We start from the raw sequence: 26,764 nt of genomic DNA, 5'->3' as shown, positions 1-26,764 counted from the left end.
CATAGTGCATAGATTTTAGAAATGCCCACACTCCACCCATGGCCATGTCCCCTTCTCAACTATGCAACTTAGAATTTAAAGCGCACCACGTAACAGAATATACATAGCGCGTTGTGTGCAGAAACCTAATGCCAATTAGTGCTGATAATTTATTTATTTAATTGCTGCATTTGTATCCCACATTTTCCCACCTATTTGGAGGCTCAATGTGGCTTACATTATATAGCAATGGCATCACCATTAACAGAGTAAGAGGTTCAGCATATTGTTACAATTAATGTACAAGAATAACAGGTTGTTTGGGTAAATAAAATGATAATACATAACATACAAGTGAGGATAGGAAAAATGTAATGTTCAATAATGATAATATGATAAAATAATCAAATCAGAAGGAATCAATATTGGTTGGTTCTGGTATAGATTAGGAAACAAGTCATTAAGGAGGATTGTTAACAACAAATTGACAGCGTTGATTAGCTAGTTTACCAAATAAATCACATTCACTGTTATATGCTTTGATTTCTGCACTGAAATTAAGGCGCGATATTTAGAATCCCGGGGATAATGGGCATCTTATCATTTAGCATGCGCTAATTGATAGTGTGCATCCTTAGTAAAAAGAGCCCTTAGTTCTTCCATTATGGCTTACATTTTACCCCTTGGCCTTATACTGGTTCAGTCAATCCCTGTATAGGCTTTCTTCTAATGTAATTGAAAAAAAGTTTTTTTGCCTTTTTGGTAAGCTTCTTTTCAAATTCATTTTTGGACTGCCTTATTAAAGGGGGGAGTTATCAACATGGGCTGTCATTAAGACGGGTTATTCTATAGTGTTAACCCAAGTTATTAGTTACTAGGGGGACTTTTTACTAAGCTGTGTAAAAAGTGGCCTGCGGTAGTGTAGGCGTGTGTATTGGGTGTGCGCCAGGCCAATTTTTACCACATTTACAAAAAATGGCTTTTTTTAAAAATGGGACAGGAAAAGGGCCTGCAGTAAAAATGAAACCAGTAATGCCACCCATTTATCTAGCAGTAAAGGCTCAAACGGTACATGCACGGTGACTGGTCAGCACGCACCAAGTGCTGATTACCGCTGGAACCAGGGCGTGTAGGAGGAAATAAATAAATAAATAATTCATCCACTTGTTACTGTATGGGCGTGTGCCAATTTTGAAATTAATGCCAGGAGGGTGCGCTGGCCTACTGATAGTCTCATTTGGGCGTGCATATAAAGCCTACCATGGATTAGTAAAAGGGCCCCTCATTCTCAATGTATGAAATGGGACCTGTGCTAAAATAGCAAAAATTATTGATAAAGTCACACATTTTAATGGTGGCCCATATTGATCGCTATCAGGCTCATTTTCGAAAGAGAAGGGCGCCCATCTTTCGACACAAATCGGAAGATGGGCGTCCTTCTCACTGGGTCACCCAAATCGGCATAATTGAAAGCCAACTTGGGCGTCCCCAACTGCTTTCCATCGCGGGGACGACCAAAGGTCAAGGGGACATGTCGGAGGCGTTGTGAAGGCGGAGCTTGGGCGTGCCTAACACATGGGCGTACTCGACCCATAATGGAAAAAAAAAGGGTGCTCCTGACGAGCACTTGGACGACTTTACCTGGTCGTATTTTTCTTACGACAAAGGCACAAAAAGGTACCTGAAATGACCAGATGACCACCGGAGCGAATCGGGGATGACCTCCCCTTACTCCCCCAGTGGTCACTAACCCCCTCCCACCCTCAGAAAACATCTTTAAAAATATTTTGTGCCAGCCTCTATGCCAGCCTCAAATGTCATACTCAGGTCCATCACAGCAGTATGCAGGTCCCTGGAGCAGTTTTAGTGGGTGCAGTGCACTTCAGGCAGGCAGACCCTGGCCCATAACCCCCCTACCTGTTACACTTGTGGTGGTAAATGTGAGCCCTCCAAAACCCACCAGAAACCCACTGTACTCACATCTAGGTGCCCCCCTCACCCCTTAGGGCTATAGTAGTGGTGTACAGTTGTGGGTAGTGGGTTTTTTTTTTGGGGGGGGGGTTGGGGGGCTCAGCACACAAGGTAAGGGAGCTATGTACTTGGGAGCAATTTATGAAGTCCACTGCAGTGCCCCCTAGGGTGCCCGGTTGGGGTGTCCTGGCATGTCAGGGGGACCAATGCACTACGAATGCTGGCTCCTCCCACGACCAAAGGGTTTGCATTTGGTCGTTTCTGAGATGGGCGTCTTTGGTTGCCGAAAATCAGAAACGACCAAGTCTAGTGACGACCATCTCTAAGGACGACCAAAATTTCAAGATTTGGGCGTCTCCGACCGTATTATCGAAACAAAAGATGAACGTCCATCTTGCTTCGATAATACGGGTTTCCCCGCCCCTCCACCGGGACGTTTTGCGAGGACGTCCTCAGCAAAACTTGGGCGTCCCTTTTAATTATGCCCCTCCACGCCCCTTATTTTCTTTTATTTAAATTTATATTCTGTTCTATACATGACCTGCCAGTGCATATGCTGTTTTTCTGTTTTCATTACCTGGATCTGCCATTGCTTATGCTCTTTTGTATTTTTATCACCTGGACCTGCTTTCTATTTTTTTTTATGGCATCCTTTTAACTGTAATAGCCCCTTTCACTCACCCTTTAACCATGCCGCCAGTCGTTTGTTCTTTTCTGTGACCCTTTCTTCAAAGAATCTGTAATATTGCTGATAATATCTTCAAGTTCAGTGACCAACCTGGGGTATTATCCGTCCACTCCTGAAGCTTTGTTCACATTTATTTTTAAGAGATATTTATTAACCTTTTCTTCACAGGCTTATATCTTAACTATTGTATCAAACAAAATGAATTTGCTGTTTATTGATACAGGGAAAGAAGGAAAAATAGACAGAAAATATTATTATATAAAGAGGTTCAATCTCTATTCAAACTGTGCCCCCTTTCTTCCACATGAATGAAAGGGGGCAGTTGTTCAGATCTTTAGTGTATTAACTTGAACTGCATTGAGAAATAGAAAGAAAGTAATTATGGGCCCATAGCGAAAGAAAGGACTAAGTATAGCAATATATGACATATTAATGGAATTCTGAAAAGAGATGTCGAGCAGCATGGAATTTATCATTTTCAAGGGAATATTGTCCAGCATGAAATTATATAGTTTTTTTTATGCCCCCTGCCTTGTAATCTTACATAATTTCTTTCCCCACTACCTAAGTGCACCATAAGCAGACCGTTTTTATGCAGACCCAGGAACTGTTTTTGTGTGTATATGAAGGCTGATGGCATGCGGAGGTAAAGAGGTTGGAAGGGACCTATAGGAGAAAGAATGCTGAATGCATTGAGAATCTGCAGTAAGGCAATAGGTTAGTATTTTGTTATTTGTGTGGGTTGTGTTCTTTCAGAAATTGTAACAAAAAACACCCACACAGTACCAGATAACAAATGACCCCCCCCCCCCCACCCAAATAAGACAAATGCCAGTGTTTTAGGCAAAGACGCATAATATATGTAAAATAAATAAAAATAAAAAAGTGAAAAAAAGATCCCTGATATGATTTCAGTTTTGGATTTATTTGCCTTTTCTATCCAATGCTTGCAAGGCAATTTAATATTCAGGTTCAAGGCACAAAAAGTAAGTCCCTTTCCCAGAGAGGGGCTTACACTTTAAGGGTCTCATTTACTAATGTGTGCTAATGTAGGTCAACACACATTAATGTGATTTCTTTTTAAATCTTCATTTTAGTGAAAACAGAATGACATCACACACAAAAGTGTTACAGGGTAGAAGCGTGAGAAAACACGGACATGTATAGGGTCCTTTTACTAAGGTGCACTGAGAAATGGCCTGTGCTAGTGTAAGTGCATGTTTTGGATGTGCGCAGATCCATTTTAGAGCACGCCTGTAATAAAATACCCTTTTTTTGGCTGAAAATGGACATGTGGCAAATGAAAATTGGCACGCATCCATTTTGAGTTTGAGACCTTATCGCCATCCATTCACTTAGTGGTAAGGTCTCATGTGTTAACTGAGCAGTAATCTAGTCAGCTCGCGTACAATGCCAATTACTGCCTGGTTAGCGCCATGCGCCAGAAAAGAAAATATATTTTCCAGCGCGCTTAGTGGACACGCGTAAAAAATGAAATTACCGCCTGGGCCACGCAGTAGCCGGGCAGTAGTTCTGAATTGGTGCATGTTGGGTGCACATAGGTATCTATCCTGCTTATTTTCGAAGGAGATGGCCGGCCATCTTCCGACACAAATTGGGAGATGGGCGGCTATCTCCTGAACCCGGCCAAATCGGTATAATCGAAAGCTGATTTTGACCAGCTGCAACTGCTTTCCGTCGCAGTGCCGGCCAAAGTTAAAGGGGGCATTTCCACAGGGTACGGAAGGCGGGACGGGGGCGTGAAATGGCCAGCTTCAGCCGATAATAGAAAAAAGAATGCCGGCTCTGACGAGCATTTGGCCGGCTTCACTTGGTCCATTTATTTTTAGGACCAAGCCTCAGAAAAGTGCCCCAATTGACCAGATGACCACCGGAGGGAATCAGGGATCACCTCTCGCTACTCCCCCAGTGGTCACCAAACCCCTCCCACCCCCAAAAAATTAAAAAACATTTTTTTGCCAGCCTCTGTGCCAGCCTGAAATGTCATACCCAGCTCCCTGACAGCAGTATGCAGGTCCCTGGAGCAGTTTTTTGTGGGTGCAGTGCACTTCAGGCAGGTGGACCCAGGCCCAACCCCTCCTACCTGTTACACTTGTGGTGGTAAATGGGAGCCCTCCAAACCTCCCCCAAAACCCACTGTACTCACATGTAGGTGTCCCCCTTCACCCCTTACGGCTATGGTAGTGGTGTACAGTTGTGGAGAGTGGGTTTTGGGGGGATTTGGGGGGCTCAGCACCCAAGGTAAGGGAGCTATGCACCTGGGAGCAATTTTTGAAGTCCACTGCAGTGTCCTCTAGGGTGCCCGGTTGGTGTCCTGGCATGTCAGGGGGACCAGTGCACTACAAATGCTGGCTCCTCCCATGACCAAATTCCTTGGATTTGGCCGGGTTTGAGATGACCGGTATCGGTTTCCATTATTGCCGGAAACCAATGCCGGCCATCTCTAAAGCCGGCCCAAATGCTGAGATTTGGCCAGCTCTGACCGTATTATCGAAACGAAAGATAGCCGGTTATCTTATTTCGATAATATGGTTGGGACACCGCATATAGATGGCCGGCGCCGTTCGATTATGCCCCTTCACGAAGCTTAGTAAAAGGGCCACATAGGGAGACAGAATGAAAAGCTTGTATTGGCCACTGTTGGAAACAGGTGACTGGGCTTGATGGACTTTTAGTCTGTCCCATTATGGCAGTGCTAATGCTCTTGTGACTTAACACCGAGCTTTTATGTGATGTTTTCTTTCTTATGTATGTTTATTTGTACAGCACTCTGGATAAGTGCGGTATGTAAATATTAATAAATGAAGTGAAATGAATCCCCCTCGTTCAGCACTACATATGGGCTTAGTACATCCTTATGCAGGTCATTCCTGCGTATTAAGGCCATTTTTACCACAGTTGGGTGAAAGGGGCCCCTAATTGTTTCACTAAACAGATAAAGTATAAATTGCAATGTTGGGTTGGGGAATGAGTAGGATATGGGCAGGAACTGCACTTTACAGTTAATATGGAGGTCCCTACTGCATCTTAATAGCTAATAGGGCAGATGATATGGTAAAGTGTAGCTAACTACATTCCACGTTATCTGCCACAAAGTTTGCTGTGCATTAACTGCATGGCAGCCTTCTCAAAAGTGCTGGGAATTCTCCCAACAGTTACTGCAGAGGTTTTGTAGCTAATGCATGTTGACTGTGAACCTTCAGTGTACTTTAGTAAACAGGGGCTAAAATAATTTTGCCATTTGTTACTCATATTTGCAGTCTCCAAAAGAAAGAGGTATTTGCAGAAAAATATTGCCCTTGGTTAGTCCTTTAAGACATACTTTCAAGGTCAATATTTTTTTTTACTCTTGACCTCATAGGCAAACTCCAAATTTTATGATTCTGCTACCATAGAATGTCTCTAAGTTCCATAATAAAAATTCTTATTTTCATATTAATAATCAAGTTGACAGCAAGTGAAATAACTGAAAATGTGTTAACAGTCAAAAACTTTCTTCATTGCTACATAAGCATGGATCAGACAGAACAATTTCCTATGCTCACTCTTAAAGGCCACACGCTAATTTTCCCATCAGTACTTGGCCATTAGCATGTGAGCCCCTACTGCCACCTATTTTGTAGGTGGTAAGGGCTCATGCACTAACCATGTGCTAATCACTTAACGCGCACTAGTGTACCTGTACTAACTGATTAGTGCAGAGCATGCATACTCTCCACCCCCAGACCCGCCTTCAGTGCTAAAAAACTAATTTTATTTTTTAGCATGTGAGTAGCACATGTTGATCCTGAAATTACCGTGGGATGCCTGAGCATGCTCTGAGTGCTCATACATTAGTGCTTACCACAGCTTACTGAAAAGACTCCTTTGTGTGTGTTAACCATTCATGTGGTGATGTGCTGTTATATCATGCTAATTTGCATGTTAAACAGCTAACACGGCTAAGGGGCCCTTTTCCTTCTGACCCAAATCAGGAGATGGCCGCCCTTTTCCTGTGGGCGCCCAAATCGGTATAACCGAAAGCCGATTTTGGGCGCCCCCAACTGCAGTCCGTCGCAGAGACGAACAAAGTTCCCGGGGGCATGTTGGAAGGGTAGCGAAGGCGGGACAGGGGCGTGCAGGGGCGTGCTTAAGAGATGGCCGCCCTCGGCCGATAATCGAAAAAAGAAGGGCGGCCGTAGCGAAAATTTGGTCCGCTTTTTCTGGACCCTTTTTTTTCCCAACCAAGTCCCAAAAAAGTGCCCGAACTGCCCAGATGACCACCGGAGGAAATTGGGGATGACCTCCCCTGACTCCCCCAGTGGTCATCAACCCCCTCCCACCAAAAAAAAAACAACTTAAAAAACTTTTTTTGCCAGCCTCAAATGTCATACCCAGCTTCATCACAGCAGTATGCAGGTCCCTGGAGCAGTTTTTAGTGGGTAATGGAGTGCTATGGTAATGGAGTTGTGGGGAGTGGGTTTTGGGGAGGATTTGGGGGGCTCAGCACCCAATGTAAGGGAGTTATGCACCTGGGAGGTATTTTAATGTTTTGTTTTTATTTTTAAACGTGCCCCCTAGGGTGCCCGGTTGGTGTCCTGGCATGTGAGGGGGACCAGTGCACTACGAATCCTGGCCCCTCCCATGACCAAATGCCTTGGATGTGTTCGTTTTTGAGATGGCCGCCTTCGTTTTCCATTATCGCCGAAAACCGAGACCGGCCATCTTAAATCCGCCCAAATCCTAGGCATTTGGCCAGCCCCAACCATATTATCAAAAGAAAAGATGGCCGCACATCTTTTTTGATAATACGGTTGGGACCGCCCCTTCTCGTAGCCGTTCCCGGAGATGGGCACCCTTAGAGATGGGCGGTCCCTTTTGATTATACCCCTCTATGTGTGCCCAACACGTGCCAAATTGGAGTTACCACCCGGTTATCACGTGGCCCTTGCGGTAATTTCAATTTTGGCGAGTATCTATTACGCCTGTCTGAAAAATATTTGTTTTATTTTCTGACGCGCGGCAGCTATGTGCGTCAAGTGGAATTTGACATGCATAGACTGTTACCGCTTGAGACCTTACCGCTAGGTCAATGGCTTGCGGTAAGGTCTCAGACCCAAAATGGACGCTCGGCAATTTTCATTTTGCCGCACGTACTTTTTTGGCAAAAATTTTAAAAAGGCATTTTTTCTAGGTGTGCTAAAAAATAATTCTGCGCGTGCCCAAAACACGTGTCTACACAACCGCAGGCCATTTTTCAGCGCACCTTAGTAAAAGGACCCCTTCGTAAACAGAGGCCTTCATGCTCACTGGCAACAATTGCAGAGGAGAGTCTGGGGAATTGTATGCCTGTGAACTAGTGCAGAAACTGCAGCCAAATCTCATTAAAAGAACAACAACCCTGATTTCCCACCTACAGCACAGGAATAAACTCAATGTGGAAGAGTTATGATGTTGCAGTTGGGGTAGGTATAGGGGATGCTCTATGAAAGACTGCAAAAGATTTGCAATTAGGATGATCAAATACTTTGCAACCAACACAAAAAGACTCGTCTTTTTCACCTATCGTTATATATAGGTCCTCCATGATAGCATTGTTACTGCCTTTCTTGTCTCCTTCAAGCCCCTCCCCAATCCCTTTACTGGGCTGCCATTGTAATAGACAGTAGCTTACAACTGTCAGGCAGATAAAGGCGACCTTATAGCTAGCTGATTCTGTGCTACTTGAACCCAGTGTAACTACTATGCAATCTCATCCCTGAACTGATTTTCAAAACTTGTCACAGGTTTATTGTAGCAGTTGGATAAAAAGGTATAACCTTACAACTTCATTGACATTTACTTCCACAGATATGTTAAACTAACTGCATGAATTCAAACTTTTTTTTATTTGTGCTTGATAATATTACAGTTGTATGAAAGGATGCAAGATTTTATTTTATTTTATAGATTGTAACCCATATTTTTTTCCATTTATTCCACTAATTAAGATAAATTAAAACACTGAAGACCTTACAGAACAAATCATTAGAGTCAAGTATCTTGTTATATTTCGTGTCCATCGGCAAAGGAAAGAAAACTTGTCTCTTTTATGTATACAGGGACCCACATTGGAAATGACAACAATACAACTTACTGAACATGGTGTTTTGGGAAAGCACCCACAGATAGATGAAAGCCATATCCTCTTTTATGGGTCTACTCCTGCCCAGATCTCAGAAGAAACAGAATACATTAAAAAGGTACTAGAAACTTTAAAGATTTAAAATCTGAGTATCCTTTCTCAAGGGCTGGTATTGGTGGTTTATTTTTTGGGGGGAGGGGGAGGAGGAACAACCGGACAATTGCCCTGGGCCCTCCATAATGCAGGGGATCCCAAGCAACTCTGGAGCTGAAGATTATAAAGAAGATGGAGGTCCATATACCTAAGCAAAATCCCCTACCCCCCCCCCCCCCCCCCCCACACACACACACACACATCCCCCTGCAATCCTATTCTTATATTGGTTTGTTGGCAATAAGAGCTGAGTTGAAAAGTCTGAAAAATACTAACTTATTATGGAATGACAGGCAAAGGCATCAGTAATAGTACCAAAGACATTTCATAGAAAAATAATTGCAAAATCCTATAGTTAATAAAATTCATAGCAACCAGAGTGTCACAGATTGGCTAACTTTAAAGATGTCTCTCTAAGCTACCCCCCCCCCCCCCCAAAAAAAAAAAAAAAGAGAAGAAAGCCTCACAATCTCTGCACTGAATGATGTCTGCAGTCTAGTCCTAGGAAGGCAGCTGGTGCGTGAATGGTTTACCCCCCTCCCCCCCCCCCCCATAGTAGATTACAGCCAAACTTGGCAAACGCTTAGAAGTTCCAGTGCCCAGAGAAGGGAAAACAGTACAAAGACAGGCTGTTGTGCACTCTTGGGCACAGACCTGTAAAAAGAGTGTAACAGAAAAACTAAGTTTCTAACAGAGATGCAGTGGAACTTCACTGTGAAGTCCTCTGTGCAGCCAAGCAGTACAGCAGAGGCCAAGCAGAACAGCAGGGGTGTGTCTCTCCCTTTTTCTGTGTTATCACAAGGCCAAGCCCAGGGTGAAAACTCTTTGATTGGTTGGAGCCAAGCTAACCACAGGTAGCATAGCAACTCAGGATTTTCCCATCATGTCTGCAGCGTTGTAGATAATGCAAGCTGGTAGCCGTCCATGGTATGCATGGTTCCAAGCAGCCAAAGATGATGGTAACAAAGTTGCAGATCCAAACTTTTCATACCGGATCTCTTGTGCTGAGAAAGTTGCTTCCACAGGCCTCACTGCACGAAAATAGTAAAATAAAGAACAAGAAATCTTTATTTTGTCACAAACTGGGTGAAGCTTCAGTGTAATGAGTTCACACAAGCAATGAGTTCTTAAGTGGCTTGGTTCCGATCTGGCTAAGCACACAAAAGGCTGGTCAGGTCGACCTATAAAACACAGCCTGCTGGAAGGCTTTGGGCCCTCTTCCAAATTTCTGCATTGGGCTTCAGCATGTTTAACTCTGGCCCTACCTTTCCCACATCTTCTGTATTAAGGAGGGAAGTTATCAACATAGGCTACCGTTAAGATGCATTATTGTACCACAAGTTGTGCTATTTTAGCACAGGGACTCATTGTATAAATATCCTTCCTTGTAATGTTTTTTTTTTTTTTTAAATAAGCACTAGCTCAGTGAAAATTAGTACAGTTGTGACCAGGGCCAGTATTAAATATGATGGAACCCAAGGCACCAAACAAAATAGTAAGAAGAACACAAGGAGGATTTCCAAACCTCTATTGTAGTTGAAGTAACAACAGATTTTGGACCCGACACAGCCGTGTTTTGGTGTGTGAGCTTGCCTTAGGGGTCATCAAAACTGTGTTCTTGTATTGATGTGAACGCATATGATATTGAAATCGTTACCATGCGGTCCTGTGCTAAACAATCTCTGTGCCCATATCTAGACTGACGCTCATGCTCTGCTATATGTAGACATTTCTGGTAACCCAGTGACTAATACATGCAAAAAAAAAAAATCAACACAAGTAAACAGGTTTGATGACACTTGAGGCTGAAGCACAGCCGTGTCAGGTCCTAAACATGTTGTTAATTCAACTATAGTTAAAGGTCTTTGAACTTTGGAAACCCTCCTGTTCGCCTCACCATTTTGTTTGGAAACCAAGGCATACATTTTGAAAGGGGGCCCCAAAGCCCACCAGCAAATTGTGCCTTCTTCAGCTTCTGGGAGTCTTGGGGTTGCCTGTAGCATAGAGCCCAGGGCAATTGCTCTTTGTTGCAATCTCTAACAACTCAGGTTTAGACCTGTATATTTGGATTACTTTTCACAGTGCATCATTATAGCACAACTGCAAGTTTTGGGCCCTGTTCAATAAAAATGTTGATGGTAATTGTATAACAGAATGCTCACTGTAGGTGCTGGTTATGGCACTTATTTTAAGCCTATTCTATAAAGAAGTATAAGTAGATACTTTTCTTTATAGAATACAGTGGTGGAAATAAGTATTTGATCCCTTGCTGATTTTGTAAGTTTGCCCACTGACAAAGACATGAGCAGCCCATAATTGAAGGGTAGATTATTGGTAACAGTGAGAGATAGCACATCACAAATTAAATCCGGAAAATCACATTGTGGAAAGTATATGAATTTATTTGCATTCTGCAGAGGGAAATAAGTATTTAATCCCTCTGGCAAACAAGACCTAATACTTGGTGGCAAAACCCTTGTTGGCAAGCACAGCGGTCAGATGTCTTCTGTAGTTGATGATGAGGTTTGCACACATGTCAGGAGGAATTTTGGTCCACTCCTCTTTGCAGATCATCTCTAAATCATTAAGAGTTCTGGGCTGTCGCTTGGCAACTCGCAGCTTCAGCTCCCTCCATAAGTTTTCAATGGGATTAAGGTCTGGTGACTGGCTAGGCCACTCCATGACCCTAATGTGCTTCTTCCTGAGCCACTCCTTTGTTGCCTTGGCTGTATGTTTTGGGTCATTGTCGTGCTGGAAGACCCAGCCACGACCCATTTTTAAGGCCCTGGCGGAGGGAAGGAGGTTGTCACTCAGAATTGTACGGTACATGGCCCCATCCATTCTCCCATTGATGCGGTGAAGTAGTCCTGTGCCCTTAGCAGAGAAACACCCCCAAAACATAACATTTCCACCTCCATGCTTGACAGTGGGGACGGTGTTCTTTGGGTCATAGGCAGCATTTCTCTTCCTCCAAACACGGCGAGTTGAGTTCATGCCAAAGAGCTCAATTTTTGTCTCATCTGACCACAGCACCTTCTCCCAATCACTCTCGGCATCATCCAGGTGTTCACTGGCAAACTTCAGACGGGCCGTCACATGTGCCTTCCGGAGCAGGGGGACCTTGCGGGCACTGCAGGATTGCAATCCGTTATGTCGTAATGTGTTACCAATGGTTTTCGTGGTGACAGTGGTCCCAGCTGCCTTGAGATCATTGACAAGTTCCCCCCTTGTAGTTGTAGGCTGATTTCTAACCTTCCTCATGATCAAGGATACCCCACGAGGTGAGATTTTGCGTGGAGCCCCAGATCTTTGTCGATTGACAGTCATTTTGTACTTCTTCCATTTTCTTACTATGGCACCAACAGTTGTCTCCTTCTCGCCCAGCGTCTTACTGATGGTTTTGTAGCCCATTCCAGCCTTGTGCAGGTGTATGATCTTGTCCCTGACATCCTTAGACAGCTACTTGCTCTTGGCCATTTTGTAGAGGTTAGAGTCTGACTGATTCACTGAGTCTGTGGACAGGTGTCTTTCATACAGGTGACCATTGCCGACAGCTGTCTGTCATGCAGGTAACGAGTTGATTTGGAGCATCTACCTGGTCTGTAGGGGCCAGATCTCTTACTGGTTGGTGGGGGATCAAATACTTATTTCCCTCTGCAGAATGCAAATAAATTCATATACTTTCCACAATGTGATTTTCCGGATTTAATTTGTGATGTGCTATCTCTCACTGTTACCAATAACCTACCCTTCAATTATGGGCTGCTCATGTCTTTGTCAGTGGGCAAACTTACAAAATCAGCAAGGGATCAAATACTTATTTCCACCACTGTATATACAGTGGGGGAAATAAGTATTTGATCCCTTGCTGATTTTGTAAGTTTGCCCACTGACAAAGACATGAGCAGCCCATAATTGAAGGGTAGGTTATTGGTAACAGTGAGAGATAGCACATCACAAATTAAATCCGGAAAATCACATTGTGGAAAGTATATGAATTTATTTGCATTCTGCAGAGGGAAATAAGTATTTGATCCCCCACCAACCAGTAAGAGATCTGGCCCCTACAGACCAGGTAGATGCTCCAAATCAACTCGTTACCTGCATGACAGACAGCTGTCGGCAATGGTCACCTGTATGAAAGACACCTGTCCACAGACTCAGTGAATCAGTCAGACTCTAACCTCTACAAAATGGCCAAGAGCAAGGAGCTGTCTAAGGATGTCAGGGACAAGATCATACACCTGCACAAGGCTGGAATGGGCTACAAAACCATCAGTAAGACGCTGGGCGAGAAGGAGACAACTGTTGGTGCCATAGTAAGAAAATGGAAGAAGTACAAAATGACTGTCAATCGACAAAGATCTGGGGCTCCACGCAAAATCTCACCTCGTGGGGTATCCTTGATCATGAGGAAGGTTAGAAATCAGCCTACAACTACAAGGGGGGAACTTGTCAATGATCTCAAGGCAGCTGGGACCACTGTCACCACGAAAACCATTGGTAACACATTACGACATAACGGATTGCAATCCTGCAGTGCCCGCAAGGTCCCCCTGCTCCGGAAGGCACATGTGACGGCCCGTCTGAAGTTTGCCAGTGAACACCTGGATGATGCCGAGAGTGATTGGGAGAAGGTGCTGTGGTCAGATGAGACAAAAATTGAGCTCTTTGGCATGAACTCAACTCGCCGTGTTTGGAGGAAGAGAAATGCTGCCTATGACCCAAAGAACACCGTCCCCACTGTCAAGCATGGAGGTGGAAATGTTATGTTTTGGGGGTGTTTCTCTGCTAAGGGCACAGGACTACTTCACCGCATCAATGGGAGAATGGATGGGGCCATGTACCATACAATTCTGAGTGACAACCTCCTTCCCTCCGCCAGGGCCTTAAAAATGGGTCGTGGCTGGGTCTTCCAGCACGACAATGACCCAAAACATACAGCCAAGGCAACAAAGGAGTGGCTCAGGAAGAAGCACATTAGGGTCATGGAGTGGCCTAGCCAGTCACCAGACCTTAATCCCATTGAAAACTTATGGAGGGAGCTGAAGCTGCGAGTTGCCAAGCGACAGCCCAGAACTCTTAATGATTTAGAGATGATCTGCAAAGAGGAGTGGACCAAAATTCCTCCTGACATGTGTGCAAACCTCATCATCAACTACAGAAGACGTCTGACCGCTGTGCTTGCCAACAAGGGTTTTGCCACCAAGTATTAGGTCTTGTTTGCCAGAGGGATTAAATACTTATTTCCCTCTGCAGAATGCAAATAAATTCATATACTTTCCACAATGTGATTTTCCGGATTTAATTTGTGATGTGCTATCTCTCACTGTTACTAATAACCTACCCTTCAATTATGGGCTGCTCATGTCTTTGTCAGTGGGCAAACTTACAAAATCAGCAAGGGATCAAATACTTATTTCCCCCACTGTATAAGGAAATTATTTATGGGGCTCCTCTTTTTGATGGTATTGCCCAGGAAAGCTGAACTCATATATGCATAGTGATAAAAAAAAGTTATGAGTAACCAAAGACGTTATGATCCATACAAGTTACATAAGTTTATAATTTCCTTGTTTATTTCATACCAGTTAGAATTATAGGGCAGCACTTTTGCTGTCCTCAACTGGTTATCTCCTGCTGAATAGTGGTTAGGCGTCAATATGCTATTTAACCAGTCAGTGGCCATGTTTGGCTGGTTAAATAGCTTTCAATGTTAGGGGGATACAATTTAAATGGCAATTTTAATTAGACTCTTATTATATGTAAATACAAAATAAAACAAAAATGTCCTTTACAGTAAAATGTTTAGAAACTGGTTAACTTTCTATAGTTTTTTTTTCTTTCTTTCTTTGACTTAGACTTTGTTTCTTAAGCTGCCAGGCACAAAGTTGCAATGTTAGAGTATATCAGAAGCTAATGTTATCTCTAAATCTCTGAATGGAGGTCTCACCATGGTCCAGCTGCATCCTTCATGGGTAGGGTTCGTCCTTCCATGACACATTTTTCTAATCCCTCTGCTGGGCTAGAGACTGTCTTACACTGGCTAGTGTCCAAGAATTTTCTAGTTATATTAATAAAGTTGGTGTCTATGGACATTAATGGCTTTTTTCTGACATTGGAAATAGACAGGTTAAAGTGGGTGTAGTGCCAGGCCTGGCATTTCATGATTGGTCTATATTAATGAAGTTAGCTTAAGCAAATACAGCCCATCACTCATGATAGGCCCATTTAAAGGGGAGTTTCAATAGATCATAGACACCCAGTATAAGTGTTTTGGGAGGCTAACAAGCTCATTTTCAAAAGAGAAGGATGCCCATCTTTCAACACAAATCGGAAGATGGGCATCCTTCTCCCAGGGTCGTCCAAATCGGTATAATCGAAAGCCGATTTTGGACGTCCCCAGCTACTTTCCGTTGCAGGGACGGCCAAAGTTCAAGGGGGCGTATTGGAGGCATAGCGAACGCGGAACTTGGGCATACCTAACCCATGGACGTCCTCGATCCATAATGGAAAAAAAAAGGGCATCCCTGATGAGCACTTGGACGACTTTACCTGGGCGTGTTTTTCTTACGGCCAAGGCACAAAAAGGTGCCCGAAATGACCAGATGACCACCGGAGAGAATCGGGGATGACCTCCCCTTATTCCCCCAGTGGTCACTAACCCCCTCCCACCCTCAAAAAATATCTTTCAAAATATTTTTTGCCAACCTCTATGCCAGCCTCAGATGTCATACTCAGGTCCATGACAGCAGTATGCAGGTGGGTGGGTGCAGTTTTAGTGGGTGCAGTGCACTTCAGACAGGCAGACCCAGGCCCACCCCCCTACCTCTTGCGTTTGTGGAGGAAACAGCGAGCCCTCCAAAAGATCAGGGCAGGCAACACAGCAGCACCGGAGACCAGTGCTGGACAAGGCTTCAGCTGGCGGGGGTTGGAGACCTCACCAGCAAAACCAGGGGCCCAGAGGAAATTTGGGGGGCCCAGGCCTCCATGGCCCCACATAGCTATGTCACTGGTCCAGCACCTCTTCTTGTCATCCCCTCCCTCCAATTCGGCATAGCAGCACTTGCACCTTTCCCTTCCCAGGTCCAGCATCTCTATCTCCCCTTTCCTTCCCTAACCACTCCCCTGCAATTCTTTCCTCTTTCCTCACAGTTTGACACTTCCTTTAACTTGTCTTATTCACCAACATTCATTAATTCATACAGGTTGCTTCAGGGCCTCGTCTTCCTGGTGATGCACCATGTCCATGTGGGAATAGGAAGTTACATCAGAAGAGGTGGGACAGATCACCAGAAAACCTGCCTGAATCACTGTAGATGTGCTACTAGTGGTAATCAAGGGAGAAGGAAAGATACCGGTATCTAGATTAACCCAGAACAGAACCTGGAGTGAGATTCCAGGGGGTAGGAGCACCACTGATACTGCTCAGTGAAAAGGTCCTCAGGCCCCCTAAGTTGCTGTAGTGGGCTCAGTGCTGCGTGCTGCTGATTTTTGTTTTCTGGAGGTTACACTTGCAGCTGGGGAGACTTAGAGGGGCATAATCGAAAGGGACGCCCAAGTTTTGTTGAGGACGTCCTCGCAAAACGTCTCGATGGAGGGGCGGGGAAACTCGTATTATAGAAACAAGTTGGACGTCCATATTTTGTTTCGATAATACAGTCAGAGATGCCCAAATCTTGAAATTCTGGTTGTCCTTAGAGATGGTCGTCCCTAGACTTGGTCATTTCTGACAATGGAAACCAAGGACGCCTATCTCAGAAACGACCAAATGCAAGCCCTTTGGTCATGGGAGGAGCCTGCATTTCTAGTGCACTGGTCCCCCTGACATGCCAGGACACCAACCGGGCACCCTAGGAGGCACTGCAGTGGACTTCAGAAATTGCTCCTAGGTACATAGCTCCCTTACCTTGTGTGTTGAGCCCCCCAACCCCCCCTCCCCAAACCCACTACCCCAAACTGTACACCACTACCATAGCCCTTATGGGTGAAGAGGGGCACCTAGATGTGGGTACAGTGGGTTTGTGGTGGGTTTTGGAGGGCTCGCTGTTTCCTCCAGAAACGTAACAGGTAGGGGGGATGGGCCTGGGTCCGCCTGCCTGAAGTGCACTGCACCCACTAAAACTGCTCCAGTGACCTGCATACTGCTGTCATGGACCTGAGTATGACATCTGAGGCTGGCAATCAATATTTTGAAAGATATTTTTTGAAGGTGGGAGGGGGTTAGTGACCACTGGGGGAGTAGCAGGAGGTCATCCCCGATTCTCTCCGGTAGTCATCTGGTCATTTCGGGCACCTTTATGTTTCTTGGTCGTAAGAAAAACACGACTAGGTAAAGTCGTCCAAGTGTTCTTCAGGGATGTCCTTGTTTCTTTTGATTTTGGGTCAAGGACGTCCAAGTGTTAGGCACGCCCAAGTCCTGCCTGCGCTACGCCTCCGACATGCCTCCTTGAACTTTGGCTGTCCCTGCGACGGAAAGCAGTTGGTGACGTCCAAAATCGGGTTTCGATTATACGAAATTGGACGACCCTGGGAGAAGGACATCCATCTTCCAATTTATGTTGAAACATAAGCGTCCTTCTCTTTCAAAAATGAACCCAAATGTATTCAAGATATATTGAACTTCTTAGAAAACTGAAATATTAATATTTTATATTTATAGCAGAAACGAAATAATATTAATATTTGTCAAAAATTGGAAGCAGAAGAAAGAGCAAGGAATTACAAAAACTGAGAAATTGTATACTAATTTTTAAAAACCTTTTTGTCTCTTCATAGATTCGAAGCACATTAAAGAAGATTCGAAAACAAATATTTAAAGAGGACATAGAAAACAGGATCACAAATCACAAACAAGAGGCAAAGGTACTAGGGTGCTCACTAAAAGAAGCAGTAGTTTTTTCCCTCAGCAGTGGCATTCCTGGCCTGGATGGCACCCGGGGCGGATCGCCAATGTGCCCCCCCCCGTGTGCAGAGCGCCCCCCCCCCCCGCTAAATGACACCTCCCCCCCTCCAGCGAAATGACACCCCCCCCGGTGCACCCCGCTGGGGGGGGGGGGGGTGCTGCGCGGCGCGCGCCTGCTCCGAGTTCGCTAACTTCGCTTGTTCGCTGCAGCTCCCTTTGCCACGGAACAGGAAGTAACCTGTTCCGGGGCAGAGGGAGCTGCAGCGAATGAGCAAAGTTAGCGAACTCGGAGCAGGCACGCACCCCCCAGCGGCGTGCACCCGGGGCGGACCCACTGCCCCCCCTTGGTACGCCACGGTCCCTCAGTAAACACATTGCGAAAGCAAATTGAAAAGAAATGTGTCTATGTACATAAATGAGAGAAATGTGAACTGCAGATGGCATGATAAAAGCTTTTAGAAAACCTACAACATTCCAATGTGTGTCACTGGGATTGTAACCACCTGCTGACGTCACTCCTCCAACGTTCTCCGTCCCCCCTCCCTCCCAGTTCCATGGGACCCTGGAACTGGGAGGGAGGGATGGAGGGACAGAGGGAGGGGGACACTGGAACTCAGAGGAGGGAGAGATGCTGCACATGGATGGATGGAGGGGGCAGGGCACAGAGGACGTTGCCTGCATATGGATGAATGCAGGGGAGAGAGCATAATGCAGGGGAGGGAGGCAGGGAGGGGACGACCCTGGAACTCAGAGGCAGGGAGGGGGACAACAACCCTGGAACTCGGAGGGAGGGAGGGGGGACGACGACCCTGGAATAAATCCACAATCCAGGACATTAAGAGCAAAACTACTTATCTTATTACAGCTTCAAACTAGGGCCTCCCCAACGGACCTGTTTCGCCAAATGGGGCTTCATCAGGGGAAGGATGCCCTGCGATAAAGTACTGCTCAAGTAGCAAGTGGTAATATCAGCTTGCCTTTCCTGCCATCAACTCCACGGAACGGGTCCATTGGGGAGGCCCTAGTTTGAAGCTGCGATAAGATAAGTAGTTTTGTTCTTAATGTCCTGGATTGTGGATTTATTATTTTTGCATTGAAAAACAATTATAAATTGTACACTATTTGAGCACCGAGGGAGAAGGTTGGTGAGGGACCTATGATTGAATTACGGTGACTGTGTATAAGCAATCTTATTGATTAGGCTGTTTGTCACCAGTCTGAGGTCCTTCCCCCCTTCCATTTTTTGTTCACTATCCTGCAAATTGTTTAATTATACCCGCTGTTTTTTGCTGTATTTCCAAAGTTTAGCGGAGTTTTTTTCCCCCTTTTGCTTGTGTTACCTGGGTACAAATGTAACAAATAAATAAAATAAATAAGTCTGAGTGCCCAAATCTCATAGTGCACAATTCAAAAGGGGATGTGACCATGGGAGGGGCATGGGCGGGTCAGGCGCATTCTCAAAAGGTGTGTGCAGTATTTATAGAATTTTGGGGATCCGCACCCAACTTTTGCACCAGGATTTACAGCTGTTGTAAGTCCTCACGCCCAAAGATGGGCATGGGAATCCCCGCTAGGCGCCATTCTATAAAGGGGGCTCATCCTGGAGTGTTTTATAGACTAGTGCTGAGTGCTGATTTTTCCCAGCATCTATTTTTCAGTACCGTTTACTGAATCTGGCCTTTTAAGTCTACTTGATTGCTACTAGCTCTTGTAGCTGTCCAGATAGACCTGTTTATAGATTATTACTAATTCCACATTGCCTACCAGACAGACCTGACTGCAGTCAACCTGCTGGGCAGACCTGGCTAACTCCTTAATTTTGTAGCCTGCTAAAACCAATCTGCCTACTACCCTTTTTCTTTTTATCCTTACGTTTCTTTTATAACCTTCTAGATACTCCTGACCACCCATATTGCCTTTTTTTTATCAGTTAGTCCCGTGTCCTCTATCTCATTCACTTTTGTTTGTGAATTTCAGCAAGCCTCCCAAACATCTCTAGATGGATCTACGACAGAGGAAGATAAGTCCTTTTACAACAGATACCATCGGATTGTGGAGAAGATAAAAGACAAAGAACTACAGCTATTATCAATTAACAAAGAAAACCAACAACTACAGATTAAGGTGCACAGATTTACAATAGTTTAGCAGATTATACTGACAAATAAGATATACTTGCAATAATCTTAACAAACAGGAGAAGAGTGAGCAGAAGAATATTTTGTTCTTATACTACAGAACAGAAACAGTTGCAGCAGGAAATGTGTGTGGTAGATGTAATCAGTTCTTAGCATGTGTCGGAAGATGATGTAAGAACGTCCTATTGCAGCTCACTAATAACTCGGCAGATTTAGTACAGAAAGAAATGGGTTTATATAACCTGCTTTTCATCTCGTGTTTAGGCTAGAGCAAAATCCTGGTTAAATCACACTTTTGGGATAATTTTATAAACAACTTGAGCATTTTACATGCTCAAGGAGGCACTTATTAAATTGGCCCATATACATGCCTAAAATTAGGCACTCAGAATGCATACTTATGTGCATTATCCATGTAGGTGTCTGGAGGGTGGAGAATGGCTGGAGTGGAGAGTGGGAGCAGCATTGGTGAATATATTTTGTTAAATGCACACATATATGTCAATTTGTACTGGCACATACATACATAAACTTATTTTTGTGTTGATAGCTGGCTATCTGGCACTGAATATCGCTGGATAGCCGCCTAAATGCCGTTTTAGCGTGGTTTGTCAGGGCGGGTTTATTTAATGTTTAATATATGTTATTTGATAGTTTTAATCACTTGTAACTCCTGGACTGATTGGTCCAGCTGGTGTTTACTATAATCCATCCTTGAACTGAATAGGTGTAGGTGGAATACAAGAACCATTATAACATAACAATATCGGCCTCTTAGATCTTATGGATAATGTGCACTATAAAGATATTAAATAAATAAATAAATACTTTTGTGTTGGAGCTTTCAGATGCACTATTGTATGAACATACACATTGTCTTCATAAAATGCTCCAACATAAGAAATCTCTCTTCCTCATGCATCCAAGGGTACTGAAAGAACTCAAATGTGAAATTGCTGATCTGCTGTTGGTAATTTGTAACCTGTCATTAAAATCATCTCTAATTCCTGAAGATTGGAGTTTAAGTCTCTCCAATTGTTTAAAAAGGTTCCAGGGGTGATCCGGGAAATTATAGAACGGTAAGCCTGACATTTGTGCTGGGCAAAATAGTGGAAACTATTATAAAGAATAAAATTACCGAACACATAGATAAACATAGTTTAATGGGGCAGAGTCAGCATAGATTCAGCCAAGGGAATTCTTGCCTTACCAGTTTGCTTCATTTCTTTGAAGGCGTGAATAAACATGTCATAAAGGTGAGCCAGTTGATGTACTGTATCTAGATTTTCAGAAAGCTTTTGAAAACGTTCCTCATGAGAAACTCCTGAGAAAATGAAAGAGTCATGGGGTAGGAGGCAATGTTCTGTTGTGGATTAGGAATTGGTTATTGGACAGAAAACAGAGGGTAGGGTTAAATGGTCAATTCTCTCAGTGGAGGAGGGTGAACAGTGGAGTCCCCCAGGGATCTATACCGGGACTGGTTATATTTATCATATTTATAAATAATCTGGAATCAGAACCATGAGTGAGGTGATTAAATTTGCAGATTACACAAAACTATTGAAAGTTTTTAAAACCCATGTGCATTGTGGGAAATTGCAGGAGGATCTTAGGAAATTAGAAGTCTGGGCATCCAAATGGCAGATGAAATTTAATGTAGACAAATGCAAAGTGATTCACATTGGGGAGAATAATCCAAATCATAGTTACTCGATGCTAGGTTCTATCTTGGAGGTCGGCACCCAAGAAAAGCATCTAGGTGTTATTGTAGACAATACACTGAAATCTTCTGCCTAGTGTGCGGCAGTGGCCAAAAAAGCAAACAGGATGCTAGGAATTATTAGGAAAGGGATGGTAATAAGACCAAGAATACTATAATACACCATGGTGCAAGCCCACCTTGAGTATTGCATTCAGTTCTTGTCATTGTACCTCAAAAAAGATATAGAGGAATTAGAAAAGGTAAGCAGTATGAACAAAGCAGACATAGTAAAATCAACTTTTGAAACCTCTTGGAATATCATAGAATAAAAATAAAGAAACAGTTCTTTATAAATGCTCATCAAACACTCCCTCCTTAGATATAAGATGAGTATCACCAGTGTTACCCATGAATGAGTGCAAAGCCCAACTGGCAATCAGGATCAGGGTCTGTAGCCTTCCTGAGATGCAGTCAGGGACTGCTGTCAGTGCTCAGCCGGTGTTCCAACAACCATCAGTGCTGACAGCTGATGCAGTGAGCTGAGATTGGTAGAGATAGATACAGGTAGAGCAAGAGAGTCCTCCCAGCTGGAGATGTCTGTCATATATACAATTCTGTTATCTGTGGTGGTCTGAACAGCTGGATAAGATAGTGGCAGGTGATTGGCTATGCCACTCTGTTATCACTTCAGTGACCACAGAAATGTCTTGTGGCATTATTTTTAGAGAGTTTCTTGGAATTCAGGCTCCTGAGTGACTGGAGAACAATCTGATCCTCAATTTGTCATGATTGCCACATTGTTTTATCATTTTATTTCCCTTGATATGCCACATACATAGACCATTTAATTTAGTGGACAGTCTTACAAAACTGATTATTTGAGGTTAGAACATACCAGTGGTACACCCACAGCTGACATGTTAGCTTGCTACTTCAGGGATAAGGTTGTAAAGAAAGATATGTGAACAGTTAATTTCACTATTGCTTGGGATCAGGAGCATCTGATTGGCAAGATAACATTCCAGCAGATCGCTTGTGGAATAATTTTCAATCTCTGTCAATAGAGTAGGTTAAGCAGCTGTTAGGTAAGTTCGCTAAATCTAATTGTAGTCTAGACCCATGTCTGGCATATTTAATGAATTCTACAAATGACTTCTTTCCTGTGAAACTTCTCTGACTCGCCAACATAGTTGCCAACTCCATGGGTGCTGTGGGTGCTCGAGCACCCTCAATATTTTGGGACCCGATCTCTCGATCTGTATGCTGCTGCTGGCCCAGCCCGGCACCACACTGCCAAAAGTAAAAGCAATTTTTTAAAATGTGGCGGCAATCCAGTGTTTCTTCACTTGCTTGTTCCCCAATCATCTGTTCTAAGGGCTGATCCCATACCCCAAGGATTCCCTATTCCACGGTCTGATCCTATGCATTTGCACAGACGGAGTTGGTGTGAGCTCCTGGAGCAGCAAAATGCTGGTGACTTTTCCCAGAAGCTCGGACTCTGGCTGGGAACCTTTCCCTCCTTTCACTGAGTGGGCGAACATTAGAGCCAGGTCCGACTGGTGCAAGAATGTATTTAGGCATTGCAGACGGCATGTATATTTTCCTTATTTAAGAAGAGGAACTGTAGGCTCTGCAGCTCATTTATTGCGCCCCTGATTTTTTTCTGTTTTTTTTCCCGGGGGGGGGGGGGGGGGGGGGGGGGGGGGAGGAAGTGATATGAAAATCCGCCGCTGGCTGTGAGATTCCAGGACCTCATCACAGTGAGCTTTTTGGGTTTGGTACCGACTTTCTGCTCATCTCTTATTTTTATCTTTCACGTTTGATATTTTGAATTCATAGTAACACAGAAGCTACTACTACTACTATTTAGCATTTTTATAGCGCTACAAGGCGTACTCAGCGCTGCACAAACATAGAAGGAAAATAGTCCCTGCTCAAAGAGCTTGCAATCTAATAGACAAAAAATAAAGTAAGCAAATCAAATCAATTAATGTGTAAAGGAGGAGGAGAGGAGGGTAGGTGGAAGCAAGTGGTTACAAGTGGTTACGAGTCAAAAGCAATGTTAAAGAGGTGGGCTTTCAGTCTAGATTTAAAGGTTGCCAAGGATGGGGCAAGACGTAGGGGCTCAGGAAGTTTATTCCAGGCATAGGGTGCAGCGAGACAGAAGGCGTGAAGTCTGGAGTTGGCAGTAGTGGAGAAGGGAGCAGATAAGAAGGATTTATCCATGGAGCGGAGTGCACGGGAAGGGGTGTAGGGAAGGATGAGTGTGGAGAGATACTGGGGAGCAGCAGAGTGAGTACATTTATAGGTTAGTAGAAGAAGTTTGAACAGGATGTGAAAACGGATAGGGAGCCAGTGAAGCGACTTGAGGAGAGGAGTAGTATGAGTAAAGCGACCCTGGCGGAAGACGAGACGGGCAGCAGAGTTTTGAACCGATTGGCGAGGGGAGAGGTGACTAAGTAGGAGGCCAGCAAGAAGCAGATTGCAGTAGTCTAAACGAGAGGTGACAAGGGTGTGGATGAGGGTTTTGGTAGAGTGCTCGGAAAGAAGCTCCAAAGGCTAAAGTGGATATTGTTCTTTTCAAGAGAATAATCCATCAAGACATATTATTTTATACTAGTCTGATTGTATTTTACATTTTATTTACTGAATTGTAGCTTTATAGGGACTGATCGGCCTACCCCCACAGTCAGAAGCTCCTCAAAATATAAAAAGGTTCCGAACTGCTGATCTTGGTGCTATGTAATATAATTTTTAAAAGTATGTGGTCATATTTTCTAACATGTAACACAATTACTGAGAAGAGCTGGAGGTTGGAAAGCATACCCCGAGTTTACAGCATAGAACAGGGGCACCCAGACTCTGGTCTTCTTTCTTTAACATAGTACCAAGTAAATAAATCAATTTGATCAGAAGGGCTGCAGAGTTCAGGTTCCGGATGCCTTTTGTCAATAGGAAGACGCTTGTCACCTCCAGGAGAGACTTTCCTGAAGGCTGGGGTAGAACATACCAGTGGTACACCCACAGCTGACATGTTAGCTTGCTACTTCAGATAGGCTCAACTTCCTAGATTCAGTTACAAGATAAAGTTCCAGATTAAGTTACAAGATAGTTTGGTTTGCTATTGCAGTGTTGCAGAAGCAAGAGGAAAATACAACACGCATTGCAGAGATATGGAAGGCAGATTTGAACGTTTGTTTGCAATAGGATCTTGGTCTATTTCTGTATTTAGTTTCCATGCCCAGCCATAGGAGCCAACTCTGTGGGTGCTAGAGCTACCCCCCCCCCCCCCCCCAATATTGAGCAAACTCCTTGACTGTATCCAAGGAGGGGTAAGTTCTGTTGGGTTTAGCACCCAATCACTTTGAAAAGTTGGCTCCTATGCTCACCAGAAGAACCCTCCTGACCATTTTTAGAGGCATTGCCAGTGACTCCTCCAGCACTGTTTCTTAGTCTCTGTCCCACACGAGGCGGCTTCTGAGTCTCTCTCCCATGTGGCGCAACTTCTAAGTCTCTCTCCAATTGTGGCATGCACACGGTGCATTTTAGTGCTGCTTTCTAGTCTCTGTCTCATGCAGCTCACGTTCTGAGTCTCTCTTCCATTCTGGCGCATACAGGCTGGACAATGGAATGGAGGAAAGAAGAGAGAGAGAGAGATTAGACTCAAGGGAAGAAAGAGAGGGAGAAATGGTGGACTACGGAGAGGATGACAGAGAAGAGAAAGAAATGCTGGACCATGGGAAAGGGTAGGCGGGAAAAGAGATGGGACAGGGACATGTCAGGCTTCAAAGGTGTGTGTGGGGGGGGGGAGATAGAGGAGATGCTGGGCTATAAGGGTAAAGCAAGGAATAGGGAAGGGAGATACCATGAATGATGTAAAACATGCAGGAAAGGCCAAGGGGGTTGTCAAGGAGATGAGTGAGAATAGGGAGTACAGAGGGTGGAATTGGAATGGGGAACAGGTGAAGGATAAGTACGAATAGGAGGCTGAGGAAGGGGTGAGATGGGAAATGGGAGAGCTAGGGGGTGAAAGAAGGAGATGGAAAATTGATAGGTGAGTGATCCATTTTATCTATTCTATATATGCAATAACTGTTCCTAATTCTTGCTCATATTTGAAATTTTATTTCTTGAGAGTCGTTAATTTTGATATAGATACAACATTTCTATTGTTGGAGAAAGTTTATCTATGATTATGATGTTTATCTTCAAAATTTAATTAAAAGAATTGAAACTAAAATTTTGAATGGATTTGCTGGAGGTAAATTCTATAAATGGCACTGAAAAATCAGTACCGGAAAAAAATCAGCACAGAACGCTGTTCTGTAAACAGCGCTCCGAATTGAGCACCATTATGGAACGCCAGCTGAAAGGTGGTGTGAATGTCAGCACCGAACTCTTGGCATTTAGACGTGGGAATGGCACTATGCTATAACAATGCATTCAATCTTTTGGAGCACCCCTGTTGTGCCCCTGCTCCTGCTCCCTTTTGAGTTGCACAGCAGTGGATTTGAGTGCCTGGTGTTATAGAATAGAATGAAAAAGATGTGTGCTCAAATTCCAATTACTGCCAATTAACTGCAGAATTGATTGTTAACATCAATTTATTGCAAGTTAGTGGCTCGCTATCTAATCAATTTGCGTGTCTTTTTTTGATCTGAGCACATTTTTCGGTGCCATATACAGAATTCAAGGGATAGTGTAGTGGATTTTGTTAATGAGATGTTTGTGGTTCTCTGAGTAGGGAGCCACAGAAATGGTATATTAACTTAGATTCAAAAATGGGTCTTCTCATTTTGGGGCCCAGATCTCTGGCATTGGTTATTGGAAAAAAAAATGGGATTGAAAAGATCTTTTGGGCTTTTTCAGGGCCAGTCTGACCACTAAACTGACTGGGTGGCTGCCTAGGGTGGAAGCATTTGGGGGCAGCAGCATGGCTCTGGCATGCGTATAAAGATCCGTTTCAGCTCTATTAGATTGCATTAATCCAGGAGCTCTGTGAGGCCATTTTTTCCTTCGGTGTAAAACATCTATGTAATTTAATACATTTTCAACACGTGGAAACTATTGTTTAGTTAAATCTAATGATTGTGTATTGTTCCAC

General features: G+C 44.0%; 1 protein-coding gene across 6 annotated transcripts in view; it reads left to right on the top strand.

Annotated features, from left to right (window-relative positions):
- The window catches only part of CCDC68 (coiled-coil domain containing 68), a 113,888-nt gene that overhangs the window by 37,550 nt on the left and 49,574 nt on the right, over positions 1-26,764 (top strand). For 5 of the 6 annotated variants that reach the window (XM_030192969.1, XM_030192972.1, XM_030192966.1 and 2 more), the window contains 3 exons: positions 8,740-8,880; positions 17,694-17,780; positions 19,798-19,944. In XM_030192969.1, the coding sequence (XP_030048829.1) occupies positions 8,755-8,880; positions 17,694-17,780; positions 19,798-19,944 (360 nt within the window). In that variant the 5' untranslated portion in view covers positions 8,740-8,754. Of the gene's footprint in view, positions 1-3,207; positions 3,356-8,739; positions 8,881-17,693; positions 17,781-19,797; positions 19,945-26,764 lie in introns of all 6 variants that reach the window. The other variant, XM_030192968.1, reaches the window with a different exon arrangement.

The sequence above is a fragment of the Microcaecilia unicolor genome, chromosome 2 (assembly GCF_901765095.1).
Source record: "Microcaecilia unicolor chromosome 2, aMicUni1.1, whole genome shotgun sequence".
In the NCBI taxonomy this organism is placed as follows: domain Eukaryota; kingdom Metazoa; phylum Chordata; class Amphibia; order Gymnophiona; family Siphonopidae; genus Microcaecilia; species Microcaecilia unicolor.
Note: the sequence above shows the minus strand (reverse complement) of the source record. Positions and strands in the feature narration are given on the sequence as shown.